We start from the raw sequence: 17,010 nt of genomic DNA, 5'->3' as shown, positions 1-17,010 counted from the left end.
ATTCTAGTTTTACATTTTTATTTAAATTGTATTTCTTACATTTTATATTATTTTATATTATTTTATTTAAATTGTATTCCTTTTATGCTACTTTTACATTTTTATTTAAATTATTTCTTATATTTTATATTCTAGTTTTACATTTTTTTTATATTAATTGTATGTCTGATATTTTATATTCTAGTTTTACATGTTTATATGTAAATTATATTGTACATTTGTATTGTTTGGAGTACTGGGGAAAAAAACTACATTCATGTACAGATCAGGTTTTAGAGTAATAATCGTGTAATGGCTAAGCATTTTCTCCTGATTAATTTATTACCCATAATAAGCATGATGAAAAATCTGTGGTGAAATTAGCTTTATATATATTCATATGTGAAAAGAGAAAGTCCTGAATTACCTCCAAAATTTAATATTTGTCTATTTTATAAAATGGACAGAAATCGTTTTGTTTACATTAATGCACTTGTTTGAAATCATTAGTGTTTCTATGGTAACCGCTCCTGCAGTAGCACTGGGACAGCAGATGCTGCACATAAACGTGTTAAAGATGGTGTGGAATCGTGAAGTTAAGAAAGGAGAGGTTTGTGAAACATATGGAAGGAGTCTTCAGTGTCAGCACAGAGACAAAGCTGACATCTTCAGGACAGAGGAGTGAACTCTAGATCTTTTCTGTCTTGATAATGAGAAAAGAGAGGCTGGTGAGGGAAGGACTGCTTATAGCTGCTTTAACGTATGTGACAAGAGGAACTAACTGATTTCATAGATGTTCCATAACATTAAATGTATATATTTGGAGAAAAATGTTACTCATTTATTTCTTATTCAACAGCCGCCTTCATAGTAACACCAATCATGAGCAGGCATAACATTATGACCACCTGCCTAATATTCTGTTGGTTGCTGCCAGAACATCCCTGACCCATCCTGCACTGTGTATTCTGACTCCTTTCTATCAGAACCAGCATTAACTTCTTCAGCAGTTTGATCAACAGTAGCTCATCTGTTGGATTGGATCACACGGGCCAGCCTTCGCTCCCCACGTGCATCAATGAGCCTTGACCACCCATGACCCTGTCTCCCTGGTTCACCACTGTTCATTACTTGGACCACTTTAGATAGATACTGACCACTGCAGACCGGGAACACCCCACAAGAGCTGCAGTTTTGGAGATGCTCTGATCCAGTGGTCTAGCCATCACAATTTGGCCCTTCATCAAACTCACTCAAATCCTTACTCTTGTCCATTTTTCCTGCTTCTAACATCAACTTTGAGGACAAAATATTGACTTGCTGCCTAATATATCCCACCCACTAACAGGTGCCATGATGAGGAGATCATCAGTCTTATTCACGTCACCTCTCAGTGGTCTTAGTTCTTATCCAGGAAAACTGTAAAACATCAACACGTTTCATATTTTCATGAGTAAACTTTTATTTTGCATTTTAATTCCAGTGTCAGTGTTTTGTAACACACAGATTGAGAAGTGACAGTGATGAACCCATTTCAGCTACATTAAAAATGTAAATCTAAACGGATAAAAATAACAGGATATTCAGTAATGAAGAAAAAGTGTAGTCAGGGTGAGTTGTTGCGGTGTGAGTGGAATGAAACACTCCTGGGTGTTAATCTTTACATGACTAACTGCAGAGATCACACCACTCGAGCATTAAAACAATGTTCAGTTAAAACTCTGTGACAGTCTGCAGATATAAATAAAGCTGTGTACTGAGCTGCTGAATAACAGGTACATAGAGATTTCCTGCTAAATTTTCATTCTCGAAAACACTCTACATGCACACACACACACACACACATATGCATGCACACGCACAATTAAACGTATATAAAGATAAAAAGATACAAAAATAATACACAGATTTTAACACACATTAACAGGTACGCTACATTTTGCACGATCATAAAGACATTCTGATAAAGGTTACTGCTTGAATTTGTTTCTAAGGCAGAAAAACACCGTCAACACCAACGTACGCCGTGTTCTGTGGGGTTAATGACACTGTATGGAGTGCAGTGAGAGATTAGAGAGAACTCAGAGATCATTATATCAGTAGTCTCATTATGATGGTCACCTGTTCTATATATTTTTATATAGAGATCTCTTAACTTTTTAGATAAATCCCTCAGATACACTATATTTCCAAAAGTTTTGGGACATCTGTCTTTCCATGCACATGAATGTAATATGGAGTTGTCCCGCCCTTTGCAGCTATAACAGCTTCAACTCTTCTGGGAAGGCTTTCCACAAGGTTTAGGAGTTTATGGGAATTTTTGACCATTCCTCTAGCGCATTTGTGAGGTCAGGCACTGATGTTGGACGAGAAGGCCTGGCTCACAGTCTCCACTCTAATTCATCCCAAAGGTGTTCTATGGGGTTGAGGTCAGGACTCTGTGCAGGTCAGTCAAGTTCCTCCACACCAAACTCACTCACCCATGTCTTTATGGACCTTGCTTTGGTCACTGGTGTGCAGTCATGTTGGAACAGGAAGGGGTCATCCCCAAACTGTTCTCACAACGTTGGGAGCATGAAATTGTCCAAAATGTCTTGGTATGAAGCTGAAGCATTAAGAGTTCCTTTCACTGGAACTAAGGGGCCGAGTCCAACCCCTGAAAAACAACACCTGAACTCAATGATCTGGAGGGGTGTCCCAATACTTTTGGCAATATAGTGTATGTGCTCAGTAGATTCTGATAAAACCACAGTGAAGGTGTGCAGATGTAACTGATTAAAGCAGTGTCACTGTAAAGGTCAGGATGCAATAGTCACAGACCCCTTTAATGAGAGGAGGAGCGAGAACATGTGATATGGTAGCCCTTCTGAAAACATCTCAAAATTTCATGCTTGGTTCATAAACATTAGCATAAAGGCAGCAGAAGTGAGAGAGAGACTGGCAGAAAGATTTCATGCGTCACCTGCTGCAGTGGAAAAGACTGCTAATGATGTCACTAGTGGGCATGGCCTGTGCAGATAAAAAAAAAACCTAGTAGCTAGACATAGCATCTGATGCTTACTAGTTAAATACAAAGGAAAACACTAAACACTTCGTACTAGCTACATTCTCAGAATCTTATCATAGGCAAGCTAACTGTCCTAGCTACATACACACACCAGAGGCATCAACAATCATTGCTACTTCCTCTCAAGCTTTCTTTATAATAAACATCTAATGCGAAGTCATTTGTGGAAGAAAAAAGATGAAACCGCACTCATAGGTTTGTCTTCCATTATCGTGTCAAACTCAGTGATGCTAGATAGGAGCTAAAGTCATGAGCAGGAAGAAACTGAAGAACATTTTAGATGGCGCTTTGTCACTGAATTAGCAGCTTGTACCTGTTTGTAGAAAATGTACATAGACAGCTTGTGTGTTTGGTGCTAGTGTGTGTGTGTAGAGTTTTGTTCAGACGTTAGACTGGTGTGTAGTGTTAATGTGAGACTTTTACACAATCCAACAGCTTGGAAGCACCAATAACTCTGTAAAAATAACATGAAGTGTGTTTTCAGGACATTATGGACAGGAATACGTTTCTTAACAGTGAATAAAAGTGTTTGATAAATGTCTAAATATTTGCTCAGTGTTGGCCATCTGCTAAAAATGTTTTAGGTGTCAATAAACATGCTGTTTGCTGGTTTAAAAACTTTAGAGATCACTTCCATGGGTGGAAACTGGTCTGTGGCGTACATCCAGCTCTGCTAACTTCAGCTTTCTCCGTTTTCTCCTACAAACTAAAGCTCTAATGTCGATGCATCAAAGGCATTAAAATACAGATCTCACGTTTTAGCTAATATATCTACGGTGATCTATAAAGCACTGTCTTCCATTTTTCTTTCAATTTGTTCCCCAATGCTGGATTATAAATTAGCATGATGCTAATATGGCATTTGACTAAAACACAAAACTTGGTATTTAGGACCTCACGCTAAAGAAATCAACTTCTCTACTCAGAAAACCTACTCGTAAGCATGGAGCGGTCTTCTCGACCCCGAGTTCAGCAAGTGACGTCAAATCAACAAGGCTGTTGACCGCTCTTGACCTTTTAAATGACCTCTACAGTATATACAAAGATTAACCTTAGACTGATTGATACACAGACATGTTAAATCTATCACACAGAGGAAAATATACATCACTCATCACAGTTAGCTAGCTGTCACAAACGAGGCGTCCATTTTCTCCCGCTCTCCAGCTCAAAATCAATTCATTCCAACTTCCCACTTCCGAGTCGAATGTTGCACGGATGTTTATGTGACCTTGTTTGTTAGAGCAAAAGTGTTTTGGTGTTACTGATAAACAAATTCATAGATTTTGATGTTCAGGGAATAAAATCACAATATTGATATTAGAAAATAGGTGCTAATATTTCGAGAATAAACTTGTAATAATCTTTGTGGTGTTGCAAATAATTCTCTTCTTTTAAAGCTTAATAATATTGTAGACCAAAATAATCCTTAATACAATGGCAGTGTTCTGATGAATTGATCAACATGGCTGATCCTATTCGAATTGCTTTAGCTGTCGAAGTGGAATCAAAGTGTGACTCCAGTCGAAGGAAGTCTTTTCTGAGTGATTTATCAACACATCTGAGGTAAATGTTGATGTTTCTGATCATTCTGTCTGGTGTCTACAGTCACTGAACCTTTACAATATCTGAATAAAAGAGTTTACATTGAGCAAACTGGCTAGCCGGTGTGATTAGCGAGGTGTGGTTGCCTAGCAACAGTATTCTCGCATCTTTGCCCATTGAGTGAAAATAAAAGTGATTTGTCTTAAATTTCTTAAACATGACTTGTTGATATATTAGCTACACCGACCCTAAACATATGAGCAAATGGTGTAAATTTATAAAAAACAAAACAAAAAAAAAAAACGCAAGGAATACTGACTCTAGGAAAATGAATTTAAACTACATATCAGGATATTTTACCTACAGTGTCTATGTGGTGTGACTATTCCATACAACAAAGCTAATGAAATAAATAGGATTTGCTGAAAATGAAATCTGAAATAAAATTTCAGATACCCTTTTATAAATTGTACAATATCCTGATTTATATTGCCAAATGAGACAAAGCCCATTTTTTTTGTATTGTTGTTATGTGGTTTGTCCAGTAGAGGGCGACGAACTAAAGTAAAATTCCCTTACACGTCACTGTGATTAGTTTTGTAGGTCAGTTGTATGTTAGCTTACTAAAAAGTCGTTTAGTTATGGTTTATGTGTGTTTCAATAAATCTCTCTCTCTCTCTCTCTCTCTCATACACACTTGGTAGATGTTTATTTGCGTAGTTTGTGTGCCGCCTTCCTCACTGCTGCTCTTCTTGTTCTCGTCGCCTTCATGGCTGTGAGAGCCGGCAGAGTCTGGAGAGTTTCAGCTGTCTTGTTGGACCAGTACACGACATCCTGCAGAACCTGGAGGATCCATTTCTTCACAGCAAACACTCCACCATCCACCAAGTCCTTTGCCTAACACACACACACACACACACACTTCAGGTTATGCAACACAACATCCGGTGTGTAAAATTAAACTGAATGTAGCTTTCAAATCCTTGGAAAAGTTTGCTCCCTACAAAAATCAGAGAACACTGATGTCCACTATGTTCCATTACTGGAGATGACATCATATTTTCTGAAGCCAATTCTAAAAATGTATAATTCACCACCTGGGGATCTGATTGAGATGCACACTTATTATTTTTATTATTTTCTTTTAGTAATTTTTTGTAGTATAGTTTTAAGAATGCATATTTAAAAATGGCAGGAAAAATCAGTTCATGCTAGTAAACACACATGAATCAATAAATAAATGGGAGTATTTATCTGAGTACCTCAGCATCACACCTCTTTCTGCCCACCAGGAGGCGCTCTGTGCTCGACACCAGGTAGTTCAGTCGCTCTCTCACGGTCTTCCTCTGTTTGGAGTACTCATCCTCAGGTGCGTCAGGGAAGATGGCGTCCTCGTGGGTTATGGCTTTGTCCAGCAGATGGAGACACTTTCGGAGAGCCGCGTGCAGGAAGCAGATTTTCTCAGAGGGGGTGAGCTGAGATGTTAACGGAGGGATGGACACCAGCTGTGACCCGGACACAGAGTTAGATGTCAGAGATTCACGGGTAGTCTGGAACAGGAGGAAGAACAAAGCACAGAGGACAAGATCAAAATCTGAACAGGTTAAAGTGCCCCGCTGAGGCAGGAAATCCAGATGCCCTTATATGGGCAAACATTTACCTCAGACTTCCTTGGTCGATTTAACCCAATCCCAGAGGTCTGTTTTATCTCATTTTTTCAGTGTTTTATAATCCCAGTGTTCTAATGCCACTGTCCTAATCCCAGTGTTTATAATCCCAGAGTCAGGATCCCAGTGTTTATAATCCCAGTGTTTATAATCCCAGAGTCAGGATCCCAGTGTTTATAATCCCAGTGGTTTTAACCTCAATTTATTTATAACACCAAACTTTAATCCCAATATCTTTATTTCATTTCAGTGTTTTATAATCCCACTGTTTATGGTAAATAAAATGATTCTGAATTTTAATCAGTGTTTTATAATCCCAGAGTCAGGATCCCAGTGTTTATAATCCCAGTATCTTAATCCCAGTGTTTATAATCCCAGTATCTTAATCCCAGTGTTTATAATCCCAGAGTCAGGATCCCAGTGTTTATAATCCCAGTGTTTATAATCCCAGTATCTTAATCCCAGTGTTTATAATCCCAGTATCTTAATCCCAGTGTTTATAATCCCAGAGTCAGGATCCCAGTGTTTATAATCCCAGTGTTTATAATCCCAGAGTCAGGATCCCAGTGTTTATAATCCCAGTATCTTAATCCCAGTGTTTATAATCCCAGTATCTTAATCCCAGTGTTTATAATCCCAGTATCTTAATCCCACTGTTTATTATCTCAGTATCTTAATCCCAGTGTTTATAATCTCAGTCAGAATCCCAGTGTTTATAATCCCAGTATCTTAATCCCAATGTTTATAATCCCAGTATCTTAATCCCAGGGTTTATATCCCAGTATCTTAATCCCAGTGTTTTTAATCCCAGTATCTTAATCCCAGTGTTTATAATCTCAGTCAGAATCCCAGTATCTTAATCCTAGTGTTTATAATCTCAGTCAGAATCCCAGTGTTTATAATCCCAGTATCTTAATTCCAGTGTTTATAATCTCAGAGTCAGAATCCCAGGGATTATAATCCCAGAGTTTTATATTCCCAGTATCTTAATCCCAGTGTTTATAATCCCAGGGTATTATATTACCAGTATCATGATCCCATTTTTTTTATAATCCCAGTGTTTATAATCCCAGAGTTTTATATTCCCAGTATCTTAATACCATTGTTTATAATCCCAATAATCCCAGTGTTATAACCTGCAATATTGTATAGCTGTATAGCTTCATAATCCCAGTGAATTAATCCAAGTTTTTTTTTAATCCGAGTCTTTTATGTCCCTAAATGTCTGTATATCTGTATTCTAGGGTTTAGCCCTCTGTTCCAAGGGTCCTATCATCAAAGGTTAATACATTCCCAGGTTCTTGCGTTCCCAGAGCTGCCTGTTCCACCTGTTTGTCAGTGCATTCATTCATTAATTTGTAAGGAAATAGAGATGATAAAGGTTGCAATTCTATACCTAGAACATCCTTACCCTAGAAGGCTTCCTAACTCACTGAGTTTAGTTGTATTGTGTACACAAGCTCTGTCCTTCATGTCCAGTAGATCATCTCTGAGTGTCCATGACTCAACACCACTAACAGTAAATTCATTTTAGAAACATGTTCAGTGGTTAAGGAGCTGATCCAGAACATAATAAATCCTTTTGGTATTTAAAAGCCAGTTGTTAAGCCACTCCTTAAGAAACCACATGTTGGTTCCAAGCTCCATAATTGCAGCCCAATCTCCAACATGTCAAAACAGATCAAAGATTCTGTAGATATTTCTCACTCATCAGCTCTATCCCTCTCTAAACAAGCGTGATGTAATTCTCCTCAGGTAATTCAGGTGAAGTTACACAAAGGTAACACAGAGGTTCCTCTCCTGCAGCCATGAACAAGAATCTGAGGCCATCATGAGCACAGACTCTCACACTCACACACAGAGAATAGATAAAGAAAATATCACCTGGACTTTTTCCAGTCTTCGGCTGTCCAGTTTCTGTGTCTGTAACTGTGCTTGGCTTTAAGCTCCTCCAAAAAAGAAAAGCTTCTTTCAGCACTCGCTTTTAATTTTCCGCTTCAATATCATACTAATGAGAATTTAATGGAGAGCAAACGTTGGACTCAGAGACCTAGAATGTGATGAGTTATGGAAGAGACGAGCCAGTGAGCTGCGAGATGCCAAACTTATGATGGTGATGATGATGATCTTACAGAGTGCACAGGTGAGGAGGTGAGAGAGCTGGACAGACTGAAGGACTAAAGCTCTGCTGCATCGCTCTCTTTAGGTAGAGATGAAGTGAGAGCTGCCCACAGGATTATGGGTAATATCAGAAACTGTTTAAAAACATGTGACTGGAGATCACGTGTGTATTATATAGATTAATATACAAAGGTTCCATGATGGATTTTGCCTGTAAGGAGCTTCAGCTTGTTTAGAACACAGCACTCTGAGGATGCTTACATACACCCCAGGATCTTCTTAATGAAAAACACTTATTTCCGCTTTAAGAGGCGTGAGTAAGCAGTTTCTGAGCAGTGTATGCAGCTTGAGCCAGGGTGATTATGGAAAACCAGGATGTGTGGCATGAGATAAGTCACTGATTAAGAATTTAGAGCCTCCTGATCAGCGACCTGGTTACACACACACACACACACACACTGCTGAATGCACACTGCGTATTAGAAGAGTGAAAATCGCCAGAACTAATCATTATCATTTAATTAAGCATGAAAGAGACAATAGGTGTGTTCATTTATTCTTCATGTCCTGACTGGAACAGGCCTATAAAGTGTGTGTGTGTGTGTGTGTGTGGTTATTACAGTCACATTGCTGTAATTCCAAACTGTTCCTACGCTCCAGGCTCCTATCCTGTGTAACTCTGACACTCCGGCATTTAGGTAACGGGAACAGAGAGTTGTTTGATCAGCCTTTTGGCACGTAACCATGAAGAGATTTGATTACAGGAACCCCAAACTTCTGCACCAAGAACCGGGAGGATATGTGAGCCAAAGAGCGAGTGGGATGTGGACAGATGATGAGCAGAATGAAGCTCCTTATTCCTCATGTTTCCTCCACACACACACACACACACACACCATTTATCCATTCCTTCCTCCTGCGCAACAGCATTCCCTCTGAGAAGGATTGCGACACACTGAGATACATTCAGGGGCCGAAAGCAGAAATGTCTTGTGGGTAATATCTGACCGTGCTGATGTTATGTTCTCCATCTCCATGGTTCATTTCTCTTCTTCTTCATCAGCACCCAGTTGGAGCAGGGATCATATGCTAACTCTCCCCTGAGCTAGCTTCAGCTACATAAACTCCCTCGTGTACAAAGCGAGCAGCTGATGTGAGTGAAAGTGAAGCTTGTACGGCGTAAACACTAATGGTTCGTGTGTGCTCAGAAACAGGACACTTTGAAGTGGTTATGTTTTGTTTCTCTTCACGTTCCCACTTTCTATTAGCAGAGTGAGCAGATCTATGAGCAGAAGCAAGAAAAACAAACGCAATCGATCATCTCACGCTTTCTTTTTGAATTAACTCCCTCCTTTCTGAGATAAGATCTTCAGCCATGTAGCTAGTCTCTGGTCCATTGAATTACTTTTCATCTAAATAATATACCACAACATTAGAGCTCATGAACTCCAGACAGATTTTGAATAAGATTATCATCTCTGCTACAGAGAATTTGTGAAGTATTTGTTTGACTAAAACACTTTTACCCTGCATCTCACTTCATGTGATGAATTACATTGCATGAACTATGACATCAACACAACAGCTAAACATGCTGCATTACGTCTTTATTTGTATCGACTAATTCTTGTAGCCTAACTGGCTGGCAAGACGATTTGGCTAGCAACGTTATGAGACTCTTCAAATGATGTCATTTGAACCCTAACCCTAAGAAAACAGTCTGCTAGCATAGCATCTCAAGCAGCTAAACAAAATGGAGGTCAGATCAGATTCCACATCCTGTCACTCCTCAAACTGCGATGAGGTTCCAGCTCCATCAGGACGAACAGTTGTCTTCACCATGTTGAATTAAATTAGCAATAATCATCACAAAACATCAGCATGAAGTGGGTGTGGCCTGAATTAAATTGGCTGATCGTTTTCATTTCCTGTGATCAGATATGAAGCCTAGCACTCCACCTTGGAAACAGTGAATAAGACTGAAAGAAAAACAAACGTAGAAGTACGCTAGCCAGTGAGCAGGGAGGGTGAAGGACGCTAACACAGACTTCCTCTGACACCGGACAGTGCTAACACCCTGACAAATATACACCACTTTCCACAGACGTTTTATTCTCCAGTGTGATCCATGAGGCGGTTCTGCTTCCCAAAATATGAACAAACTAACAGCCGAAAGTTAAACCTGTGTGATCCTGACCAGGCGGTTACTAAGTATGAATAAGTGGCAACAAGACAAACAAACAAACAAACAAACAAACAAACAAACACACACACACACCCTCTGACTTGTATCAGTACAGAGTATGTAATCTGTTCATTCTCAATAATGTTCTCATATTCCATTATTACACCGCTACATGATCGAATGTGAATGTTCTTTAAACTATTATTTTACACAATTCATTTACTAAAAAAACTTAATGACGTCAAACTTCTTCATGACGTAATAATCACCTTGAAACACCATTTCAGTGTTATATCAGTATTTAAAAAAATATATATTAATGAAAAACGTGTGTGTGTGTGTGTGTGTGTGTGTGTGTGTGTGTGTGTGTCTGTGTTTAAAAGCACACTTACGTATAAGTCCAGTAGCTGGGTGCAGTCTCTGTGCAGCAGCCTGGCCAGAGCCACCGTTTTGTCCTTTAAAGCCATTCACTTTCACTCCCTCTAACTCCCCCTGGGAGGTTTAAAAGAAGGATAAGTTCGGGTTTTAGGTTAACTAGTTCAGTTTAGTGTCTTAAACCATCTTTAAACTAGATTTCTTACTGGTTGTTTGGTCACGCGCAGCTGAGTTACTTTCCTAGACTTCCAGGTCCATTCATTAAATTACAGTGTGCTTTAAAGTGTCCAGCCTCTCCACCCCGTCTCTCTCTCTCTCTCTCTCTCTCTCTCTCTCAGAGGGAGGACCGAAAGGCGGAAACAAAATTCTCCACTGGGATTAAGGAATTTGCGCTCGTGCGCCTCAACTCTGGTTGCTTAGCAACACTGAACTCAGCCCGAACTTGTTTTCCTACAAAAAGTCTTGAACGTACCTTAAACAGCAATTTTACATTTTGAAAAATGTCTAACATTAAAAAAAATATACCAATCATCAACACACTGTTCGTTTCACTAAAAAGTGCTACCGATGAAATAAAAGCACGATTAGCCGTTAGCATCTCCGACACGTCACCGTGTCAGCCATTTTGAGTGGGTCTAACTTCCCAAATCTAGTCCTGATGAACTCAGTGTCCTTTACAAATTAGTGCATTTTTCCTGCTCTAATACACATGTTAATCTGACTAGAGATATACACCAACCAGGGATAACATTATGACCACCTGCCTAATATTGTGTTGGTCCCCCTTTTGCTGCCAAAACAGCCCTGACCCATCCTGCACTGTGTATTCTGACCCCTTTCTATCAGAACCAGCATTAACTTCTTCAGCAGTTTGATCAACAGTAGCTCGTCTGTTGGATCGAATCACACGGTCCAGCCTTCTATCCCAAGGTGCATCAATCAGCCTTGACCGCCCATGACCCTGTCACCGGTTCACCACTGTTCCTTCCTTGGACCACTTTTGATAGATACTGACCTCTGCAGACCGGGAACACCCCACAAGAGCTGCAGTTTTGGATGCTCTGATCCAGTGGTCTAGCCATCACAATTTGGTCCTTATGGTCAAACTCACTCAAATCCTTACTCTTGTCCATTTTTCCTGCTTCTAACATCAACTTTGAGGATAAAATGTTCACTTGCTGCCTAATATATCCCACCCACTAACAGGTGCCATGATGAGGAGATACTCAAGTCTTATTCACTTCACCTCTCAGTGGTCAGTATGTTATAGCTGATCAGTGTACTATATGGCTGAAAGTATGTGCACCCATGATGATCACTTCCATGTGGTTTTTACACAAACTTCCCACAAACCACACACTTGTATAGAATGTCTCTGTGTGTGCTGCAGCATTACCATTTCCATTCATATCAAAAAATGGTTGTGTGAATTTTGGTAAGAAATTCCAGATCCAGGTTCTTAAATGAATTCAAGATGACCTTTTAATGAAATTCAAGCTCAGATCGTATTCAGGGTTCTACACCAAGAGAAAATGTCATGTAATGTCTGCTCTTAAACCCTGGTATTGTGCTGACAGGAAATCTGAGTCTTGCAGGAACTTCAAAGTGTAATATTATAGCTGGGAAAAGATACCAAACACACATTTTTCTCACAGCCGGATTAAACAGCTTGTTCTTCAGTTTCGTTTGATTCAGACACTGAATTAAGGAGTCAAAGCATTTCAGGGAGATTAAAATAACGAATACATTTACATTTAAACACACACACACATCTATAAACCTATCAAAATTGATTTTGAATACACGATCGATTTCAAGTCCTGTAGAGTTTCCATTCTGAGGAGGTTCACTGAGGAGGAGCGCCTTCAGAATTACAGCAACACACAGTGTCACGTCTCAGACACTCAGAATTCCACGTCACACCGGGTAAAGGCAGTGAGGATCACGTTCCCGGCATTCCCTGCGGATGAAGGTTAATCATTTTGGGTAGTTTACATTTTTTAGCCAGTAGCATTTATCTTTCTACCTTAAAAAAAAAAACTAACTCATGTTATAACATTTAGCTAATTGCTAGCTATCCTACATTCAGTGCATCCACTTGTCTGTTCTGTAGGTTGCCATAGAAACGGCTAGTTTCCATGTCTGAGAAGATGAACAGAATGTCTGCCGTGTAATTCCGACACGAGTCCTCGTCTTTCCTCCGGAATTCATTCCCACCTGAAAATCTTTCTTCCCTACATCAGTCTGTGTTGGATCGTCCCGTCCGAGCCGTCCGTCACAACCTGCGCCTCGCCGGCTCCGCCCGCTTCCCAAACCCCGCCCACATTCCCGGTCCCACCCTCCCAGAGTGCCCCACCCTCTTTCCGCTCAGCCGGAGGAGGAGGAGGAGGAGGAGGCGGGGGTGTTGTGCAGGCGGAGGACACCGGTGCGGGATCGGCAGTGAAAGCCACAGAAGTGATCTGTGGGAGGAGTGATACAGAAGGGGCGGAGCTTGTGCTCGGGGGCAGCTGATGTGTGACAGACAGCAGGGGGAGCTGCTGAGGAGGGTGCGAAAGGGTGGTAAAGGTCATGTGAACGATCTGTGGAGAAGCCTGTACGGACAGCTGTTGCTGGGACACGGGGGCGGAAACAAAATGCAGCGTCTGATTAGAAGAGGTCGGGTGTGCCGCAGAGACTCCGCCCCCTTCTGCTTCATTCTTAGCCTCATCTGTAGAGGGCAGCGCGAGAGTGACAGGCACCTGCATGGTGTGCAGCGGCTGCTCCTGCTCCAGCAGCATGACGGGGCCGACGCCCACCGGGGTCACGTGAGTGGTGGTCGGCGTCGCCGTGGTGACGAGGGCGCCCGCGTTTGCAGCGAGAGCCTCTGCGATAAGGACTTCAGGGTGGCTCTTGGCCTTGTGAGCCACCACGCTGTCCTTCTTCTCAAACTTCTTGCCGCAGATGGCGCAGGAGAACTGGTAGGAGGCGTCGGCGTCGTGCTTCTTCATGTGCCAGTTCAGAGACGCCTTCTGACGACAGGTGAAGCCGCAGATCTCGCACCTGCAGCATGGAGAGAGCAAGAGGAGACACGTAAAAAAAAACAGCTTATGTAAGGAGACCACCATGGAGAGTCGGACCACAAGTCCAGAGTGACTCGGGTATACTGCTCCATGGTGTAGAGGATCTCATGGGTTATGAGGTTAGATTTAGAGAAGGACTCGGATCAGGTCCAGCTCCTGCTCCTGGATTCTAGTTTTTTAGTGAAAACAACTTACTCAGGATTCACACACAAATCACTTCTGATTCACACACGATTCTTTTCTCTTCTTTTAACACAATGAATTTAATTAAAGTGTTGTCTTCATATAAAATTCATTTGCAAACAATACATTCATAAGCAGTTCGTTCAATATTCAAAAAATCATTCATACATGATTCATTTCTGATTCTTAAAAGATTCATTTGTGACATGAATCATACACATGATTCACTTGTGACTCATTCAATCAGGAATCATTTGTGATTCAATGGGGAACTGATACAGCCGGATTAAACAGCTTGTTCTTCAGTTTCGTTTGATTCAGACACTGAATTAAGGAGTCAAAGCATTTCAGGGAGATTAAAATAACGAATACATTTACATTTAAACTGCACAACTTTCACAAACAGACAATAATATCTTGGTAAATAATATATAGACTTTAACTTTAATGGCATAATAACTTAACTTAAATTTAGTCATAATTTTTAAGTATTGGTATAATAATAGATTTATGTATGACACTGACAAATCAGGGAAAGCACAGGGATTGATTACTTGATTTAATTGTCTGAATCTTTAAATTGAGCTTTAATAGAAACAATGTGAGTGTCAGTAGTAGTTCATTTAAGGGCATAATTCATAAAACAAAGCTTTAAAACCTCTAGGAAATGTCAGGAATAAAAAAGAAAATGCCTTTTGTTGTAATTACGTTTAATCGGTGCATTAAGCACAACCAACCTCACGATGGCAGTATTGCGCATGCGCCAACACTGCAGAGGCGAACAGAAGAAAAACGTACTTCCTCATAAACATGAAGTTAACATCTAAGAAAGACCGTTATGATGTAAATACTTTATGTTTGTAGATATAGCTGCGATTATAATTGTATAAAAATAATTATAAAGAGGTGATGAACTCTCTAGTGGGATACGGAGTCTCATCTGATTCAGAGGATGAAGAAGAAACACAAAGCGGAGCAGCAAAGTGAGTATCGGAGAATCACAAATATACACTGTGCTACCAGGCTAATAATTAGCTCTAGAACAGAATCTTATAGCCACCAGTTCTGCATCAAGCACGCTGCGTGCCTACATTATCACACACTCGCGATCAGTTATAATATTAGTACACAAACACGAATAATATGAAAAAAACTGTGTTATAAGTGTACACTTCCGTCTTCAGATATTAGGCCACGCCCCTACCCGAGCGAGTGTCATACTGTGTTAGAAAGCCTATCAGTAAATCTGTGTGAGACTCATCATCCGATACAGGCACGAGGATCTATTACTAGCAAACATCACACATAAGAGAAGGTTTATAATAAATGTCTGTGTGCAGGAATGAGGAGAATGAGTCCAAACAGAAGAAATCACGCAACTTCCTGTTGGAATCTGGATCAGCTTCCAGTGAGTCTGATTCAGAGTCTGATCCAGATGAAGAGCAGGAAGAAGAACGTGCTCCAGTGAGTGTCGCCTCATCGTCTGAGCACCCCCTTTCTCCCTCTGTCAGTTCTGCGTCTAATAAACTGCCTTCTCCTGCTCTGGGAGGGTTCTGCGTTCCAGCCGGCAGCAGCGTGTTTGCGAACCCGTTTAAAGAGCAAGCAGAACAGAAACTCAACGTGCTCCAGAAACACGTCCCACTCACAGCCCAGGCCCAGCCCTCACACATCGGTGGTAAGAGGGTGTGTGTGGCCTACAGGAAGAATGGACGCTGCCGTTTCGGAATCCGTTGCAAATTCGCTCATGACAGTGACCTGCAGCAGAACGTGGCAGAACCCACTGACTTGGACTCGAATAACTCTGCAACTGACACTCCGGCCTGCAGGGAGTCAGCTGTAGAGAGGGAAAGAGAAGATGGGGAGGAGAATCAGAGCAAGAAGAAGAAGAACCGTGTTGGAGTTAGCGATAGTCTCATCCCTCCTAAACGGGCGCTGAAGCAGTACGCCATGCAGAGGGACGTCTCACACGCACATACATGAAGACGGGGTGTGAGAAATGAGATCTGGACTCTTAAAACTACCCCAGGTGTGGACTGATGAGTGACATGCTGTGTGAAGGATTGTGGTTTTATCCTGGGTGTATGTTAGATAGAACTCCTACATTGAGACTGACACACAGAGGCCACACCTCCTACACTGAGACTGACAAATGGAGGCCACGTCTTCTACACCGAGACTAATGCACAGAGGCCACGCCTCCTGCACTGAGACTAGGACACAGAGGACACACCTCCTACAGAGACTGACACACTGAGGCCACGCCTCCTACACTGAGACTGACACACAGAGGCCACACCTCCTACACTGAGACTGAGCTCAGACATTCTCCATGTTTTGTGTTGATTGTAACAAACACTAACAACACATCACACATTATTCGTTCAGTTTTGGGTTTTTTTTTATGTAAAAAACAGCACACAGTTTCAACTGTTCAGCCTCCGTATGCTGTTACATCAGGTGTTGAGCATCAGTCAGGACGGGTCAGTAATTATGAGTGTAGAATTCAGTGACTATTTCTGTCTCTACAACACTTCAGCATTTCAGCACATCCCATCTGGCTCTTATCACAGCAATGAAGAGTCGACTCTTTCAGCTCCAAATTGACTCCTTTTACAAAGTTCCTCATGTCTAACTGTGGCTGAAACTGTTTCATGAAATCTTTCTGTCGAAGTGTTTTGAATAAACTACAGCGTTCTGGATTAACCATCATCATATCGTCCATTAGTACTGCTTCTTAATAATGTCTTTAAACAGGGCGTAGCATGTGGAAGGTGATGTCACATGATCATACAACATGGTACAGATTCATCTAGAGGAAAAGACCAGAAA

At 41.0% G+C, this 17,010-nt stretch overlaps 3 protein-coding genes across 4 annotated transcripts; 1 reads left to right on the top strand and 2 right to left on the bottom strand.

Moving 5' to 3' along the window:
* Window positions 1–4,326: 4,326 nt before the first annotated feature.
* On the bottom strand, window positions 4,327–11,279 carry cntf (ciliary neurotrophic factor). Of its 2 annotated transcripts, XM_058386235.1 has the most exons (4): window positions 11,146–11,279; window positions 10,957–11,056; window positions 5,854–6,141; window positions 4,327–5,488 (listed from the first exon to the last, which is right to left on the bottom strand). In XM_058386235.1, exons 2-4 carry the CDS (start codon window positions 11,029–11,031, stop codon window positions 5,300–5,302), a joined length of 552 nt encoding a protein of 183 aa, XP_058242218.1. In that variant the 5' UTR covers window positions 11,032–11,056; window positions 11,146–11,279; the 3' UTR covers window positions 4,327–5,299. The 2 variants fall into 2 exon arrangements, with proteins under 2 accessions (XP_058242218.1, XP_058242217.1); XM_058386234.1 differs by having other exon boundaries at window positions 10,957–11,251.
* A 1,274-nt stretch (window positions 11,280–12,553) lies between these two features.
* On the bottom strand, window positions 12,554–14,286 carry LOC131350862 (uncharacterized). The gene has a single exon (XM_058385834.1). It carries the CDS (start codon window positions 14,041–14,043, stop codon window positions 13,174–13,176), a length of 870 nt encoding a protein of 289 aa, XP_058241817.1. The 5' UTR covers window positions 14,044–14,286; the 3' UTR covers window positions 12,554–13,173.
* Window positions 14,287–14,939: 653 nt separating this feature from the next.
* si:ch211-113e8.11 (uncharacterized) lies at window positions 14,940–16,901 on the top strand. The gene is made up of 2 exons (XM_058385835.1): window positions 14,940–15,164; window positions 15,522–16,901. The coding sequence occupies exons 1-2, from the start codon at window positions 15,091–15,093 to the stop codon at window positions 16,159–16,161; spliced, it is 714 nt and encodes a 237-aa protein (XP_058241818.1). The 5' UTR covers window positions 14,940–15,090; the 3' UTR covers window positions 16,162–16,901.
* The last annotated feature ends 109 nt before the right edge of the window (window positions 16,902–17,010 follow it).

Source organism: Hemibagrus wyckioides, linkage group LG03 (assembly GCF_019097595.1).
Source record: "Hemibagrus wyckioides isolate EC202008001 linkage group LG03, SWU_Hwy_1.0, whole genome shotgun sequence".
NCBI lineage: Eukaryota > Metazoa > Chordata > Actinopteri > Siluriformes > Bagridae > Hemibagrus > Hemibagrus wyckioides.
Note: the sequence above shows the minus strand (reverse complement) of the source record. Positions and strands in the feature narration are given on the sequence as shown.